The 19,375-nt window shown below is 38.4% G+C and overlaps 2 protein-coding genes across 2 annotated transcripts; one reads left to right on the plus strand and one right to left on the minus strand.

The window, feature by feature from the left end:
- The first annotated feature begins 368 nt into the window (after positions 1-368).
- Positions 369-3,656, plus strand: LOC108423545 (akirin-2). The gene is made up of 5 exons (XM_017690937.2): positions 369-1,063; positions 1,775-1,918; positions 2,219-2,368; positions 2,786-2,857; positions 2,986-3,656. The coding sequence occupies exons 1-5, from the start codon at positions 892-894 to the stop codon at positions 2,994-2,996; spliced, it is 549 nt and encodes a 182-aa protein (XP_017546426.1). The 5' UTR covers positions 369-891; the 3' UTR covers positions 2,997-3,656.
- Positions 3,657-6,469: 2,813 nt separating this feature from the next.
- orc3 (origin recognition complex, subunit 3) lies at positions 6,470-18,900 on the minus strand. The gene is made up of 20 exons (XM_017690729.2): positions 18,804-18,900; positions 13,278-13,332; positions 13,084-13,181; positions 12,840-12,984; positions 12,602-12,706; positions 12,353-12,507; positions 11,257-11,390; positions 11,009-11,168; positions 10,793-10,906; positions 10,511-10,644; positions 10,106-10,169; positions 9,848-9,964; positions 9,657-9,736; positions 9,310-9,443; positions 8,864-8,952; positions 8,659-8,756; positions 8,101-8,242; positions 7,870-7,986; positions 7,691-7,770; positions 6,470-6,629 (listed from the first exon to the last, which is right to left on the minus strand). Exons 1-20 carry the CDS (start codon positions 18,825-18,827, stop codon positions 6,524-6,526), a joined length of 2,151 nt encoding a protein of 716 aa, XP_017546218.1. The 5' UTR covers positions 18,828-18,900; the 3' UTR covers positions 6,470-6,523.
- Between the last annotated feature and the right edge of the window lie 475 nt (positions 18,901-19,375).

Genomic DNA, 19,375 nt, shown 5'->3' on the forward strand with positions numbered 1-19,375 from the left:
CAATAAATAAATGCTGGAGAACGCATGGAGAACCTGAAACCAATCCAATCATTTCTAGAACACACAAGCGTTATAATACTCCTGGATATATAGTGTGTTACAAAAAAGAACAAAAAAGGGGAATTGGAGCTGTTTTCATATACTTCTGTAAATTCATATAAAATGTGGTTTATACAAACAATATATAGTCTATAAACAACTATTAACAAAACTACGTTTACGGCCATAAGCAGAACTATATTCCCAGTTTCTGCCTCCTCTCGTTTACTGCTGATTTGTAACGCTTCGCTTCTCCGCAGGTCCTTCGGTTCTCTGAAGTGTCTCTGTGACACATTCCAAGAGGTGGCAGTAAAAGGCATTTTGGTTTAGTGTTTAACGTTGTCATAACGTAGAGAAAGGAAGAAGAGAGAGGACCTATCGTCAACGACATGTGGAGAAAAAAAACAAACTCGGTGTGTGGAAGATAAAGCTCTTTGGAAGGGTCCAGATCTCTCATTAGACTGCGTGTGGGCTTAAACGGCGCTTTCGCTTTAACAGCACGTCCTTAGTTACAGCGACGGATTCACCCCAACAACCGAGACGAGCTACAATAACACCATAACCTGCTTTACCGGCCAAAAGGAGGCACGTTTTTGTTTTGTTAGAAACGTAAACCGGCTACTACGCTAGCTAACCCAGCTGGAAAAGCGCCTGAAAGGCCCTTCGGCTGGCCGGCGTAGCTAACGGGAACTTAACGTTAGTTAGCCAGCTTAGCCTAGCTAGCGGCAGGTTTGCTAGGCGTCGGAGTGGCTTTCTCTGACCGAGTAGGACATCTCATTTTGTCCACCCCCACCTTCTGGCTGCTCATACACTGCTGCGGTCCGACTTTTAAACGTGTCTGGGTTTGCTACGATGGCTTGTGGGGCTACGTTGAAAAGGACGATGGATTTCGATCCGTTGCTGAGTCCCAGCTCGTCGAAAAGAAGAAGATGCGCCCCGGTGTCCTCTTCCTCTTCATCCCCCCGAAAATACCTCCGCCATGAGCCGTCCCCTTTCGGAGAGGTGTCGGCCACACTCACCACAGGTTCGCAGCTTTCAGAAAGCTCCTCCTTAAGACATAACGATGCTAACTAGCTCTTTCACTTCGTGGCAGTTGTTTTGGTCCGTGTTGAAACTTGCAGTTGACCCTTTAAAAAGATCTATACTAATAATAGAAGACACTTAGCTTGTGTAACACATTTATAATAATCTGTTTTTTTCAGTATCGCAGATGTACTGTTTTCATGGCAATCTCTGGGCCAGTTTTCCAGGCATGGATTAGGCCTAGTATTGGACCAAACTGAAACGTCAATGTTGATTCACCAACGGACATTCTTTTTGCCAAGGCTTAAAACATAATCTGATTTCTAGGAAACTGGTCCCAAAACACCTCTGCAGTGTCCTGTAGTAAACTACAGTAATTGTCCAAATTTACTATAACCTAACATTCTCGTAGGAATCATGTAGATATCCTTGCATTCATTACTGCAGATCTTTTTTTTTCTTCAAAGAATAGTTTCAGGGGCTGGTGTCCTAGAGCCTAAATCTAATCTTAAGACCAAATCTAATCATAAAAAAAAGATTTTCAGTGGTGAATCACCGTTGTCAATGAAGTTTATTCTGAAAGAAGGCTTATTCACTGTGGGAACAGGGCTGTACCTAAAATAAGTTGTGTTTGGACTTCCAGAAACAAGGTGCCTTTTGCACTCATATATAATATTTAATACTAAACCACTGGCTATTTTTCCTTAAACAGAGCAAATCCTTCATAACATAAAGCAGGAGTACAAGCGCATGCAGAAACGGAGGCACTTGGATGGAAGCTTTCCACAGAGCGAGGCTTGCTGCTCTCTCGAGTCTCAGTCTCACTCGTCTATTTTGAGTGGATCCAGCTTTCCAGGTGAGCGGTGTGTAATCTGCTGTTATGGCCTGTAAGCCAGTGTCATACTCTTTTTCTGATGACATGATTACTGTCTGAACTTTACTGAGACTGGAATACAACAGCTTAATACTACACCCCATAAAATGCAGAGGTTGCTCTTGGTAAATACTCTTAAATGCAGGCTTTGTCCTACAGCTGAACCCTACCAACCCCACTGGAGTACAGTTGGTACCCTGGTGTAGCTTCATGTTGTAGCATGATGAAAACGAATTTGTTATGTCAGCGACTGTGTCTAACATGACACAACTTATTTTACAGATACCTCCTCTGGAGCTGTTTCACCAACAAGGAGAGAACAGCCTCTGTTTACTTTGAAGCAGGTCGGAATGATTTGCGAGCGTCTCTTGAAAGAACGTGAAGAGAAAGTCAGAGAAGAATATGAGGAGATCATGACTTCAAAGTTGGCAGGTTTGTAGTAAATTGAAAATATGTAAGGGCCATAAAATATGTCAGGACCACCAGTGGTGAAAAAAACTTGAAATAGAATCAAGTAGAAAGAGCAGACACTCTTGAATAAAGATACTTCTGGGTTGCGTTTTTGCTATTTAAAGAATAAAACCTTGCATCCTTGCAAAAGTCAAGGCTTTGTATTTTTTACACTATGAAGTGTAGTGTCCTTTAAAAATGATTTTTTAGTTAAAAAAGTAAAATGGCTGATTTTACAGGACTTAAAAAATAATTGTATGGATTGTCCAGAAATCACAGACATGCATGTAATTGTTTAATAAACAATGCTAGATTAACAATTACGTTTAATAAAGTGAATTTGATCTTATAATCACTGCCGTATTTTCTCTCTTCATGCTGGATTGATTTGTCTTACAGAACAATATGACACCTTTGTGAAGTTTACGCATGATCAGTTAATGCGGCGGTTTGAGGAACAGCCTGCTAGTTGTGAGTATTGTTTTTCCCTTCAGAAATTTAGCTTGCCAAAATGATCCCAAGACCACACACTTCATTTGCATGTATAATTACCTTGTTATTACTTTGGGCTGATGTGCCTTCTCCCTGTTCATTTAAAGATGTGTCTTGAGAACACCAAGATGCTATTCGACTTCAAATTGCTGCAGTTGGAGCTGAATGTCTCGATTTCACCACAGACCTGGTTTGAAGTAAAACTGCTACAGTGACACTCATGCTGACAGAGGCTGCCTTTAGAATTTGTCAGTAAATATTATTGTTCCTTGTGAACCTGGGTGCTTCCTCTTGTAAACGTATACGGACCTTTTATGTCTGTTATTCTACCAGTGGCCTACTTATAATCTATACCATGAGCCTTCTCTCACATTTTGCTCGCATTCCAGAATAGTGTTTGTTACTAGTAGCCTGTACAATTTATCAATGCAGATTACCATGCGTTATTTTCTGAAGACATTTCACATGTGCGTAGACATTATGAACAAGAAATCTGTACACCTCTTTGCCAATATTTCCCTGTCCTTGAGAACTGTGCACTACACAGTTCGGTCTTTTTTTCTTACTCTTCTAACACGCCTGATGCAGAACGCTTGAGCCAAATCAGAGTGTGGAGCAGAGAGAGTGCTGCGGTTCTCCTGGACTGGGATTAGGAAACACTGCTCTATGCTATATAATGAGCTCATGAGATTTCCCCATCACTCAGATCTTTTTGTTTTGCTTTCCTATGTATTGATATAGACAAACCCAAGCATTAAACACATTTTATTAATAAAGATTTCTGTGTGCAGAGTCTGTTTTGTGAACTTAAATAGTATGTTGGAGGTCCTTGGCTGTAGACTTCAAAGCATTTTAGTCACATTCTTGTTTGCCGCATGGGAGCATAATATAAAGCAGCTATCAAATAGTGAATTCCAGAACAGCCTCAATGTAGCACGTTAAAACATTTTTTAGCAAATCATGAAGGCCTTCATAAATCACAATTCAGGTGAAAATAGCATGCAATGTTGAGGATTTGTGGACTTGAATACAATTTGCAGTTAGTCTTCTTTTACTGCAAAGAGATATGCATCATGTATCACATTTCTTCCCTCTACTGTCAAACCTGATAAAAAGCTTTCTGGAAAAAAGCACTTAACCCATTGTCTAAGCCATGATTAGTTCTGGACCACAAACATCCCTCCAACTCATAAAGGTATTTGATGAAGCTCCATCTCTCCAGAGAGTTCCACTGGCTCCGCAGCCCAGTGCTGAGGGTTTATGCTCCTCTGGCAGACGGTGGGCATTGGATTTGGTGACCTAAGGCTCATGTTTGGCCGTTCCAGAGCATCCCATTCTATTGGCAGTGCTCTTTGGAGATTATACAGGCTGTGTGTGTGCAGCAGAACACCTGTGTCTGCAATGAGGGCAGCTTAAAATAGTCAAATTCAAGTGTCTAAGACAATTTTGGATATACAGTACATTTTCTGCACAGAATGTAGCGCTATATTCACAGTTGTGGTTACAGGATTAGATTTCAGTTCCTCCACTGCAGTTCATCAATCTTACAGAGGAGGTGGATGCAATTCCATTATATCTGTAAAGCCCTGTAGAAGTTTTAAATCAACAAACAGCCTGTCTATAATCAGTATCTTTATTCTCTGGCATTTTCAGTGTAGACTCCTCATGTTCAAGAACAGTTCTTGTCACTATAATACAGCTAATCAGTACAAATGATCACTAGCTGTTCAAAAGAAAAATGGTAGTTTTTCCACATTCAGTTATAAAACATAGTTCTGGTCCTGAAATCTAATTGACTGGCCACATTCAAAGCCATTGTAAAATCCTCAATATATCCACAATATATGGCCATGTCACAACAACTGAACTCTGTATTACTGCGCCACAGCACAACAAAAACTCTTGTGCTGTTAATGGATTAATTGTAGATTCTCATGCTGCTTGAATGAACCACCGAGTATATTGAAGTACGAACCCCTTTTTTGTTTAAACCGAGGGGCTGGTGACTTATGTTCTTAAATAGAACTAGGCTGGTCAGCTGGCTGACAGGCTAGAAAAGCCAAGAGCCTGAACAACTCCATCATTAATATCACAGGCCTGAATTAAAGAACTTATGGTACGATTAACTGTGAAACAGCAGTATAAAAGTCTAAAAAACCTCACTTGCATGGATTACACGCTTCATATGTTCGTGTTTCAGTCAGAAGCATCGTCAAGCTCAGGCTGAAACCCAAACAGCTCTGTGTTCTCTAAATAGTGTGCTAGCTATGAAGGTTCAGAAATTCTAGCCTGTACAGCCAAATAGTATGATGATGTGTATGTGGGTGAGCTTTCAGAAAGAGTAGATTAAATATGACATGCTTTTAACATCCTGAGTTTAAATCTTACCATGGAGATATTCTTCTTTATAAAAAGCAAGGAAATAACTTTACAGTCTGCTAAAGTAGAAAATTACATTAGACTGAAAGTCAGCTGGCATATGTGACATTAAATCAAGGACACGTGCATGCACTAAACATGCACTTCCACCAGACTGAGTGCAGAAGTGGCCACTCTGTATCTTCAGAAGAGAGCTTGTAATCTATTGTATGACTACTGAATCTGTAGTTTCTCTACAGGTGTTACAGTATTCAATGGGCCCACTCTGCATTTTTATGCACTACATAGTAATGAAACATGTTCGGCATAACCCTGTTAATACTACATTCCCTCTTGTCTAGCATAGCCAGGCATATGCAATGCAAAGAGAGAGAACTGTGTAACTGCGATCTTGATTTAAACCCTTCAGCTCACTGATGCACTTAATAGCTGTATGATTGGCCTCCCTCGTCCAAGAACCCTACAATATAGTTTTCTGCGAACACACAAATAGCAATTATGTTCAACTTTGTTGTGCATGTAGGTTTTTGAGCGCCAGAACTTCTCATTACCCATCATTATTATTATTTAAAATTCAAACTACACTCATACCAGCACATTTTCCATAATTAGTTGCGTTCGCCTATTGTTTCTTATTATCTATGATCCAATACAAATCATTCAACTTGTGAACTGACTGTCAGTTAATTAAATGTGCTGGGCCAAGAAAACCACAAGACTGAGAAGCAGTGATTTATATAACGTAAACAGTGACTTTATTGCATTACAACTAATGAGCATCAACCTGGGGATGATCACATTATAGAGCAGTAGTGGTAGAACATTATTTACTATGAACCACTTTTACACAGACTATTTTTACAGATTTTTCCAATCTATTTTAGTGTACTGGGTGTTAAATTATAGTAGAAGACTAATTTATAATTTATAAAACAATATTTTATTGTATTGCACTGTGTATTGTAGTTTACTGTATTGTATTTTGTTGCATTGCATTGAATGGCACAGAGTTCTGTGTTCAACTCTGTTCCTTTTTCTCTCGGTATCTACAGTGACTTTGTTTCTAGCACTATCTGAGCTCAGGACTGTCTTTCTGTAAGCTACTGGTAACTAGCAAAGATACTTTCTCTAGATAGACAAAGCACTTCTTCTAAGTCGCTCTGGATAAGAGCGTCTGCTAAATGCTGTAAATGTAAACGCAAGACAAAAATATTCTCACAAATAGTATTTTATTAAGAAAAAATGTATCATCAAAATAGGTCTCAATTAACAGCCTCCCCAAGTCAGTCTTGCCACATGGTCAGTTTTCTGCTTTGTTGATTTCACAAATCCTAGGAACTCCAGCTCAGACACAGATTGAATGAAACGAGCACTGTATGGTTAAGGGGAATATACAAAGAAAGAAAAAAAAAAACTTTGTTGTGTCATTCAGTAATTCATTCTTAAAGGGTCCAAACAGAAAACCAAGCCTGTCTTGCTTTTTTGGAACACAAAGTTTGAAGCAATATGTAAACATTGTAAAGAGTTTCAAATGTACCATTAATTTACATATATCCACCTACATGTACATATATCAGCCTACAGCACTTCAAACATTCAGTATGAATGGGCAGGGCTAAGCAGTGTTTCAGCACTCAATGCTTTGTGAATGGGGCACAATACAGGATAGCCAATCAGAACAGAGCTCATTTATCTTATATCAGTCTTAAACAGATCAGTGAATACAGCCTGCTTAATTCTAAGGGATAAAGAGAGGTTGGAAAATGGTAATGTAAAAATTAATTATAGCTACTTTTGGTGCATAAAACCACACAATGTTTATAAGCAGACCACAAGGGGTACTGTAGAAGGCATTTCATTGTAGAATATGGGCCTATTCAGGAGTATATAATTAATATAAATAGTTTATTTTACAGCTAAACATTACAGTATTACAAAGTACATTAAATATCACCAGGTTGATTTGATGATGGCAGCTGTAGGAGTATGGTACAAAATCTTTAGGATGAAGCCATCAACAAAAATCTCACATTACAATGCACTTTAGGAATGTGTTATTTGGTGCGAGATACACAAAGTGTGGATAATATCAACTTCTCTCCCTGGAGCATTTTATACCCATTTTGGGGAGAAAAATACGCAAATGCCAATTTTCTGATGAAGTGCAGTGAACAGTGCATAATTGTGGGCTTTCACCTACAGTATTATTCTCTGTCTGGCTTAGGCTACCTAGCATTCTCTGCTTTATCCTCAACAGAGTCATGACTAGCAATTCATTTAACATCAAGTGAATGTTCTTCCAAAGTAAGGTAAAACTCCTCTAAACTGTCTTCATAGTAAATTTTATAGAATTCAAGCACATGGGGGATAAAAAGAACCCTAACAGGTAATAAAGTCTGGTCTTTAAATAGATGATTTGCAAACAAAGGATACTGCTTGAGTTCATCTACTTTGCCGTAGTCTTCTGCGTCAGGATCCTTGCCTTCAGCAGCTGAGACCACTGTTGCATACGCCTGAAATACACAATGGTTTTCTTACATAGAATGTGCGCACGGACAACGGAAATCTGCTTTATTCACCATTTGGTATATCTTGTTACAAGATGTTCAAACCTCAAGCCAGTCATATAGGTTGATGAGCCTCCCACACTCCAGATGGAGCTTGTAGACAATGCAGATATCTGGAGCAGCACTGGAGACTGTGCCAGCATCTGTTTTCAGGTTTTCATTCTACAATGGCCATAGAACATCTACATTTGCAAGTGTAAATTTTGTGTCCCCATGAACTGTATTCCTCAAAATACTTCAGCCCGGTTTTTAAAAAGTAATAGAAAAAGTTGTTACCTGCAAGAAGTAGAAGGGGTGACTAAGTGCTGTTTGGATGGAGGTTCGGGGAGTAGCGTTGAGGTGTCGCCGCAGGACCCCAGAGGAGCTGTAGTAGCACACCTCATTCAGTGGTTGCAACTCTGGAGGGGTCAGGTGACTCCTGTACAAAGAATAGAATTTATCCATTTAACCAAGCTCTAAAACAATTAGCTGTTTCCTGTCATTTTAGGTCTACCACATCATTGATTTCTTGACTGTTTAAACATTGACATTTACTTTTCACTACATATTATTTAATGCCCAAACTCTCAGTCACATTACACTACTTACATATGTTTGCTTAATAATAACTTTTCTAGCCTGCTTTCCCCATAGAGGCCACATTGTTCCAGAGCATGCCTTTGGAACTGTAGTCTCTACTGTCCCCAATAATCTTAATAGGACCTTATCAGAAGATGGCAGATTTTCAGCTTGTACAGTTAAAAAAAACAGCTCAGTTGTTTTCTGGCAGACTTTCTTTTCAACTAAGCCATTTCTTCTGAGTGTCACAATAATTTAAAAGTGTTACAGACTAACCTCACAAGGCCATCGATAAAATCTAGAGTCTCATTTCTCAGAATTTCAAATGGACTCATTTTTTTTGTTCTTCTGGACCCTTTCATCTCCAAGAGGGTCTGAGAAACAAAAACAAACTTGCATCATAAAATACATCTGATAAGATTATGAAGCTTAACATTGTCCCAGAATGACAGGAAATACCAACTGAGCCAGCAAAACATACTTTTTGAAGTTGGAAGAGATCAGTTTTCTTTTGGAGATCCTTCCCGGGCGAAGTGATCTCTTCCCCAGAAAGAGTCTCTATAGACATGCCTAAAGACAGAACATGGTAGTTTGTTACTTATAGAACCAATTACCAACAGTAAACAACAGCAAATCAGAACTGCAATTTAGTAACTTCACAAAAACAAATATATTAGCACGCATGCAAGCTTAATGCAGAAGAATCAAGACTGATATTTGATTACAGCCTACAAGGTAGTATTACAGCACACATTTACCACTCACTATTCTAAAAATGCTTAAAGCCTGCAATCTTTAAAGTTTAGTATGCTTAAAATGTTTTAGTACTGTATCAGTAAATGTAATTTAGAGGTTTAGCTCTCTATTCCAGACTGAGTAGCATTTTAGTGCACAGACACTGAGAATAAAGCTTTAAAGATATTTTACCGTCAAGCTGCTCAAATCTGATAATATAGTCTTCCAGCTGCTGTAATGCACTTTTCATTTTCTTGGTCTTGCCTGGCTTGAGAATGTCCGCACACTTTCTCAATGCTGCAACAAGCTCATCTTTTGCCAGCAACCTGTAGTCATGTGACAGATAAAGTACCAATGCTTAGGAAATCTGAACACATACATTCTGTTAAGATTTGTGATTTTATCAAACAAATAGCTCAAGACAACCATATCCAAATATTCTTTTAAACAGAAAAAGCAGTCATTACTCTAACAGTTCCTTTTATTTTCTAAGGAAAAACAAGGAAAAGTCTGCTCAGACATAGTGTGAAATCTCCTACCTCAAAAGCTGCATAGCAGATTCATACTCATTTGTCTCCCATACATTCTTTTCCAGGCAGGATATATGGAGCTCCCGGATCTACAAAACATACATGTGGATTATGTTTTACATTACAATATGAACCAGTACCTGTCTTGTAAAAGAGATTTAGGAGTCAGTAAACTTCATTAAGAGAGCCCAAGTTCTTACTTGTTTCCCCAGAGGATACTTTGGCAGAGATGCGGTCAGAGAATGCAGACAGCGGAGAATGGGGTAGTAGTTCTTATGGTATTTTCGAAGGCCTTTCAGTAACATCTGACAAACCTCCTGTAAGAGTTATAAAGCATGATTACTGAAATGACCATGAACAACATAATTAAAAACAAACTTTAAACAATATCATAGGAAATGGGAAAACAAAAATATATGACAAAACTGCACTTCAAGACATTCATGTGAATTACATACCTTAACATGATCATCACTGGTAAGAAGCTGCACCTGTTCCTGGGGTTCCTGAGTCTCTACATATCTGAAATTAAATAAAAAGGTACATTTTCATTACCCCTACCCCTCAATGGCTTGCATGCCCTGGAAATTGGGACAGGATTTGATCTGGAATACTGGGACACTCAGTTTCAGTATCTCCCTACAATGAAAACCTCCCAATCAGTTTGAGACGCATGCATCAAACTTTTTGAAATTCACTATTAGGACAAAAAGGCAACAGTGGGTATAATCACTTGCTAATTCTACTCACTAATGCACCATTTATGAGTACAAGAGCTATTTCTTCCATGGCCTACATGTGAAAGTTGCTGGAATCAAGACTAGCTTGAACCAGCTTTCATTAGACTACAGCAAATGCATCACCTCATGAAGGAGGGCAGCTGACGGACCATCTCCACATCCTTATGGCTTAACTTCTGAGCATTGTGCCGGGCCTCCTGTTTCTTACAGCATAGCACACTTAGAGGCTGGGAATGGAAGTGCTCCAAGAGGGCTAACTATATAAGAATACATATATTCGATTAACATAAAGTGGGAGGGAAAACCACACAATGATTAATCAGCATAATCATGCTAATAGATGCAGACAAAATCTACAAAGTGAGAAGCAGCGAAATTACTGTACATATCCTGGTGTCTGCTCACCTGCAGGCCTTTGACAAAGTTGCGTACAGAGAAGTCGTGGTACAGGAAGATGCTCACCAGCACCTGTAGAACCTTACCAGTGAGCTTGAAGGGAAACTGTGAGGTCAGAATCAGCTGTAGAAAAAAAACAACAGTGATATCAAAGGAATGTACACAAAACATCAGAGCACATACAAACATGTTAAATCTTATTTCAAGACTGTCAATACTGAATACCTTGTCAATGACGGTAGCAAGATGCTGTGTACAGGATAGTGACTGAAAAAGTTCAATGCACAGCAGAGAGGACACAGAGTGTGGCAAAATGTGCTGAACGGTGCTGGGCGATGTGGCGATGCCAAAGACAAAGATCAGTGGAAGCTCATGGATGTACCGACTGTTCAAAAATATGGTGGTTAACAAACATTGAATTAAAAAATTCTGGTATAACATCATAACAGTGATATCAGAACAGAGGCACTTACTTGCAGATAAGGATGAAATCCTGTAAAACTCGTGGGTTGAAAGCTTCAAAATCTTTGAAGATCACCACAATTGGTGGACTCTGTAAGAAGCCATTCTCTGAACATGTCTTGTCTGGAGACTTCATGGCATGTTTCTATAAAGAAGCAGCCAATAACACAATGAGCTCAGTGCGTTCAGCACTGAATTGACTTTTGTGAATTTTCAGCATGTATTGCTGGTGCTATAGAAGTCTCAAATGCTATAATACAAATGAACATTTTTAAGATATGGAGAAAAAAACACAAAATTCTTTTAGAAATATACATTATACAAGTTCTCAACAAGTGGAGCAAACTGTCATTTTAACTGGGACAATAACAGAATTACCATGTAAAATTTTGGATTTGTGAAATGCACAAAGAATTCATTTTCTTATGAATAATTCAGATTCCCCTGAGGGGGAATAAGCCTTAGCTGTTACCTATTAACTATTAGCACTCGAACACTATAAAACTCACGCAAGCAATGATATACATGTAGTCGGAGTCATACGCAAAACATAATTTCCTAAAGGTGAGACTTGCTGTTATTTAAATAGAAATACAACACAGCGGCTTGATGGCACAGCTGGGGACTTATCAATGTAGTGCATGACATTACAATTAAGTTTTTTATCTATAATAATAATAATAATAATGTTACATTTATATAGCGCCTTTCACATATAACTATAATAGCCCAATAACTATAGTTAGCGAGCAAAAACGTTTAGCTATCTTTAGCAAACACTGCTATTGCTTGGCAACAGGGAGAATAGCAGCCCAACACAGCAGACCATTGGGAAATGTTCAATGTTGCACATGCTACATACTTAGAATAGCTCAGAAATAGCTGTCTGTAAATAATTAACTACAACTACCAGTAGCACAAAATACATAGCACATACGAAAGTCTAAGACGTGTGTGTGACTTTTTTTGTGTGTGTTCACAGAGGATTCATTTCTCCTAATGTGTGGAACAATACTGTGGCACTGTACAGCGCGGCATCGGGTAATGGTGAACACCCTTAAAACACATCTAACTGCAATGTGACAGTTTTAAAGTGCGTCTTCCTACCTTGGTAACAGTTTTGTACCACTGACACAGCACACTGATTGAGCAAGACACCCTCTTCTGTGGTAAATGGATGCCAGAGTCCTCCTCATCTTCCTCCACAGACACTCCTACACCCATCAGTCTTTCCAAAACTCTCTGCATCAAGTTCTTCAGAGCTATATGAAGACAATATGAAGTTCTGCACTTAACACATCTGTATTAAAGCTTGTCGCCAAACAGGATTAGATGCTGAAGAGAAAGAAGATGCACCTGTACACTCTTTGGCTTGCACAGAGACAGAAAAAGGGGTGACCGAATTCTTCAGGAGGTCAGACAGGCTCTGAAATGTCATGTCATGGTCTGGAACATTCACCCCTACAAAAACAGGATTAGCATAACATTTATAGCATATTACTTTGATTAGACTATCTTTGAATGGACCTATGCTCTAACCAATCATTTAAATCAATAAATAATAATAAATAAAACACATTCACTGCTTACATACCAAGCACCAAGGCAGCTGTAGGAATTTCACTGGCCCTCATGCGAGATGCCCAATCATCTGTTCTTGACTGGAAGCTCAAGGTACACTTTTTGATGAAATCTAAAAGGCTTTCCAGTATTTTCTCATTTAGTTCATCTTGCAAGATCTGTTTGAGGGAAAGCCACAGTCAATTTAAAATGTTTTTCCCAGTAAAACAACTCAACAGTTGCTCATTATGATCCTTACGTAAAGAAATGCCACAAACCTCTGTGTCCATTTTAATCTTCTCCCAAAGTTTTTGACAAATGTTAAAACGTTCTCTGCCATTCCCGCAATCGTCATTTCCATCCACAAAATATTCATCTGTACAATGAAAATGAAGCGTTTACAGAACAAAAGCAAAAGAAAAAGAGGTCGCTGTGTGGCTAGTGAGACTACAAGTGAAATATTTCTGCTTACCTATACCTACAGTGCGCTTTCTCTTCTTAGAACTTGGTTTAAAGACAAAGCATCCCTAAACATGTAAAAAAAAAAAGCATGAAGTGTCAGCTTTGTGACACTTGATTCATTCATGTATAAATAAATAAATAAGGTATGCAGAGGAGAAAAAAAAGAGGATGAACACACAGGGGAGCAAAAAATATTCACACATGGTTCTTCATATAATATCTAGATGTCTTTTACCTTTGTTTATTTATTTTGTTGACTCAAGTACAAAACATATGAACACAAATGTAATCAAAAGCATAAACAAAAATATGTTTAAAAAATAAAATTGATGGGCGAATTAAAAATTCAGACGACACAAATGAATAACTGTTTACAAGCCGTTGCTGGCAGTTAAATCTTGACTACGTTACGTTTTTAATTAAGTAATTCATTTTGGCAGCACTGTGGTTGAATTTTGGTTCATTCCTCTTGGCTAAACATACTTCTGATGCACTCGCAATCCTCCTTTCATTTTCATGGTATTGAAAGGAGATTGGCTAGGCCATGCAGGCAATTTATTTATTTATTTTAAGACACCAGTCTTGAGTTATTTTGGCTGTATGTCTGGGGTTGCTGTCTTGAAATGTCTATCCTCTGCCCAGACTCAGTTTCTTGGATGACGAGATTGAATTCTCCTCTATTATCTCCCAGTACATCACTCCACATTCCTTATCATTAGTCTGGGATGGTGCACTTGTTCAGTGAACGATCAGATGTGGTTCCCATAATTGTCCACTTTCATATTATCAAACCAACTGTTCTGTCAGAGACGTTTAAGGTTGTAGCTACAACTCCATACCTTTTTCCATTCAGGCGCAGTTTAATAATGTTATCCCTGAGAACTTTAGGAAGCTTCTTCACCAAGATTGCATGAAACCTACCAACCAATGTCAACAGCTTATGCAACGCCTTATGCAATACATAGGTGCACATTGTAGCTCTATAATTACAGACTGTAGTCCATCTGTTTCTCTGCATACTTTGTTAGCCCCCTTTTTACCCTGTTCTTCATGGTCAGGACTCCCATGGACCCTCACAGAGCAAATAATACTTGAGTGGTGGATCACTCAACACTGCAGCAACAATGATGTAGTGGTGGTGTGTTACTGTGTGTGTGAGTGGATTAGACACAGCAGTGCTGCTGGAGTTTTTAAACTATGTCCACTCACTGTCCACTCAATTAGTCACTCCTACTATGTTAGTCCACCTAATAGATGTGAAGTCTGATCCACTCAGACCAGCACAACACACACTAACACACCACCACCACATCAGCGTTACTGCAGTGCTGAGAATGATACACCACCCAAATATTACTTGCTCTGTGAGGGTCCATGGGGGTCCTGACCACTGAAGAACAGGGTAAAAAGGCACTAACAAAGTATGCAGTATCTTTATTAAATGATGAAACAATCCAACAAGAAATGTGTAAATCCCTAACAGAGTATTTTGACATTCATGACATTGAGACTGTCTCTCTATCTGCTCTCTGGTAGGGGGCTAAAGCGGTGATGAGAGGTAATATTATTGCGCTCTCTTCAATAATAAAAAAGCAAAGATCTGCTAATTAGGTTGAATTGGAGAGGGAAATTAAGAGATTAGAGCTAAAGCATCAACAATCAAAAAACCAAAAAGTATTGGACATGTTGAAAGAAAATAGACCTTAGGGATGACCTTTTAACTTACAAAACAGAGGGAGCATTGCGATTTATAAAGAGGAGGTATTATGAAATAGGCAACAAATCAAGTCAACTGTTGGCTTTTCAGATGTGTAAAGCCCAATCCAATAGAAAAGTGTACAAGATAAGATGTCCGGATACCGATCAGCTGCTTAACCAACCAAAAGATATTGCAGAAGCTTTTGCTACATACTACAGAATGCTGTATAAGGAGGAAGATGCACCCAATAAAAAAGAAAAGATTAAATCATTCCTTGAGTCAATTAGACTGTCTAGATTAACAGTACAGGAGGCCTATATGGTTACACTACCGATTACACTACTGATTAATGAAGAAATTAAAGAAGCTATCGTTAAACTTATTATTATTATTATTATTATTATTATTATTAAGTCCTGGCTTGCCGGGAGAATATTATAAAATTTTTGCAAATAAGGTAACCCCAGTTTTATGTAGAGTATATAACTACGCCTTGATGCAGGGAGATCCACCTAGATCATGGCTGGAAGCAATAATAAGTGTTATTCCAAAAGAGAACAAAGATCCGACTCAGTGTACGTCTTATCGACCAGTTAGTTTAATCTGTGTGGATCTTAAAATTCTGACCTCCATTATAGCAAATAGAATTCAAAAACATCAAACTTATAAAGCCAGATAAAACAGGTTTCATTTGTAATCGACAAGGAATTGACAACATTAGAAGAGCCTTGAATGTACAATCACTAGCAGCCAAGAGAGACACCCCATCAATGTTTCTCAGCTTGGATGCTGAGAAGGCATTTGATAGGGTCAATTGGACTTTCCTGGAAAAGACTCTCAGCTATATGGGCTTTAATGAAATGTTTGTTAATTGGATTAACGTATTTTACAAAAACCCTACATCTAGAGTAACGGTAAATGGACATTGTTCAGAATTTTTCCCCCTGGAACGTGGCACACGACAGGGAGATGCATTGTCACCCTCCCTATTTGCACTTAGTATTGAACCATTGGCTGAACTAATATGAACGAACCCACTCATACAAGGAATAATTGATGAAGGAAATAATCAACACAAATTGGCTCTCTTTGCAGATGATATATTAATATTCTTAGAAAATCCTGTTGCTTCTATACCTGCCCTCCTACATAGCCTTAGTGAATAAAGTGCAGTGTCAGGATATAAGGTTAATACAAATAAATCTGAAGCCATGATGATAGCTGGAGAATGGCCTTCCCAACTAGATGATCTGGTATCTTTTAGAAGGTCCAAACAGGGATTTAGATATCTGGGTATTGTTCTAACACCCAAAACAACACAAATTTTTTTTCTTCAGACTATGGCAAGTTGATTAAAGAAATAAAAAAAGATCTAAATAGATGGGATACACTACCCCCATCACTTTCCGGCAGGATAGAGACAATAAAAATTCATATTTTTTTTATAAATTACTCTTTCTGTTTCAGTGTCTACTTGTTTTAATACCACAGTCTATATTCAAATTGCTAGGAAAATGGATATCAAAATTTATTTGGCAAAACAGGAGACCAAGAATCCAATTGAAAGTGTTAATGTCCTCAAAACAGAAAGGAGGTCTGAGTTTACCCAACCTAAAATTCTACTACTGACGGCCCAGCTTCGGTAATGGTGGCATGGATGATCAATGATATAGACAACAGATGGGTCTCTATTGAACAAAATTCCAAAGCAGGAATACCATTACCTACTCTTCCATTCTTAAGTCAACAATCTTGGAAAAAAAATTAAACAAGTAATGTATGGATTAAATGCATACTGAAGGTGTGATAACTGATGAAATTTCTTCCTTCCATATGGGATAATACATATAAAAGATGGGCAAAGACAGGGCTAAAAACAATTAACCAACTGTTTGATGGGAATATATTTAAGTCTCTCACACAACTCCAAGGCAGGTTTGCTCTACCATCAACGACTTATTTAGATATTTACAAATTAGACATTATACTACAAAAAACACGAACTGGGATATTATTAAAAGACAACCAACCAATATTGAAACCCATTTTATAAATTTGTCTGAACTTTTGTTGTGCATCAACAAAAAAACAAAAACCAAAAAACTCTACCAATAAGTGCTGGAGAAACTGTAGTATGCTTGGAGACTATACTCATGTGTTCTGGGACTGTCCAAAAATAAAGACATTCTGGAAGAATATTAAAGAGGAGTTGGAGAAAATTCTGGAAGTTCATGTCCCCATGGACCCATTACTGTTCTTGTTGGAAGTGTTACCTGAACACATGTTTACCAGTGACCAGTGCTACATACTGCGTGTTCTGTTGACTGCAAGAAAATTGATTATGGTTAATTGGATGAAGCCTAATCCACCAACAATTGTACAGTGGTCACAAAAAGTCAAGCATGCTTATAGGATGGAACACATGACAGCCCAGCTACAATTAAAAGTACCTGTTTATATAAGAAGATGGGAACCGGTTATTGTCTACCTTAGTTAGGGGTGGGCCCTTTTTTTATATTTTTCATTTATTTTTTATTGTTTTATTTATTTACCCCCCCCTCCTTCCCTCTGAGTATATGTGAATATGTGTCTGGAGCTATAGAATGTGTGAATATGTATATGTGCTCATGCATTGCCCCTGCAACATGTATGTTAAGTGAAGCCCCGATCTCATGGTGAATTTGTTCTATGTTAATAGCCAGTCAATGTGTGTTAATGGCAATAAAGTTACAAAAATAAAAGTATCAGAGAAACAGATGGACTACAGTCTATAATTCTAGAACTACAAAGTGCACCTATATGTAAAGTGGAGCTGACAAAATGGACAATAGAAACAAGGAGGTGGTCATAATGTCATTCCTGATCGGTGAAGTGGAAATATTTTTTGTCTATTAATTTAGTTTAAACAGTTTCTTTGTCTGAATACACATGCAGAAGAACGTTCATGTGACACACATGAACATTAAGTAACAATAACAAAAGTGTCTGAATATTTGTTTTCCCTCACTGTAGTATAAGAAAAGGTCTATCCAATTTGGTCTTGGTGAAGTTGTGTATAATTACATTCACATATTAATCTGAAGCATATTATTATTAGTAGTAGTAGTTGTTGTTGTAATAGCAGTAGCAACCGTAGCATTACTACATGACACATTTATTTTTCTGCAAACATAAAACAGCAGCACAATGTGCCTCAAAGACTCAATTTAATATGATTAGTGGTTAAAAGCACACTTTTCAGTCTTATGGTTTAAACCATTTTCAAGACTGCTACTGTTGTTCAGGAAAGCTGCCAACGCGCAGAACTAAGGACATTTGAAATGGGAGTGTCCTGCAGTTACACCACAGATGCTCAACTGGGGAGACCAGTACGGTTCACTGTCTGAGCTAAAACAGCGCTTTGTTGCAAACAGCAAACGATTTTAGGCAGAGAGTGTGGACAGGAAACAGAGCCGTGTCTGAATGTTGTCTCCACTGATCTCTGTAGGGTCCAGACGGAACCCTGCAGCCTCGGTGCACTGCCTTTACTTCTCTTTAATCAGATCTACATTTCCCCCTTACACATCTTTTAGGCTGCATGAACACGAGGCTGAGTCAGCTTTTTGCTCGATTTTTCCCGTTCTACCTTAAATGATGCAGCAGTTACTATTAAAACGACTCGGGCGCCAGAACGCATCTACTGTATCTGCCGCACCATTTAAGGTGGAACGAACAATTCCAACAAGAAGCTGACTTCGGCTTCGTGTCTGAACTGAGGGATATTTCTGTGAAACAAAACCTACAATTGGTTGTTTCAATTTTATCTCTAAACAAGTCCAATGAACGCAAGTTGTTTACCTTCGACACTGATGAAGTATTCATCTCTTCTGCAGGACAATTTGGAGAACACGTCGTCACTTCCTGTTATTTTTCCCGCGCTAATGACGTCAAAGGCAACGTTGCCGGCTAAATGTTGAATAAAAGTGCCCACCACGTCTCTTATTCAAAATAAGGGTTAGTTTTAAAACAGATTCTCCTAGTCGGTGACTAAACTGAAGACAGTGTGTTTATAACAACCATCTCAGATTCTCCACCTACCTGACTGCGAGACGGAGAGCAGCTTATTTTGTAACAACTCCTGAGCCAAAAAAGGGAAAATTGAGTGGAAGGAATCCGGCCATTTAGTGAAATACGACTGAGCAGAGTACTTATACGAAAACATCAAATGGTCGATAAGACTTGCATTTTCATTAGAGTGGATACCACTACTGCTGCTCAAACTGCAAATTTGGGACAAAATGGGACAGCACTTGGGCCTTAAATATGTGATATTTTTGGGAAGTTTAAAATTAAATAAATGTTCAATAATATGAAACCAATTTGGCTGTATATAAATGTACCAAATGGTTATAATATGCAACCTGTTCAAT

Source organism: Pygocentrus nattereri, chromosome 10, assembly GCF_015220715.1.
Source record: "Pygocentrus nattereri isolate fPygNat1 chromosome 10, fPygNat1.pri, whole genome shotgun sequence".
In the NCBI taxonomy this organism is placed as follows: domain Eukaryota; kingdom Metazoa; phylum Chordata; class Actinopteri; order Characiformes; family Serrasalmidae; genus Pygocentrus; species Pygocentrus nattereri.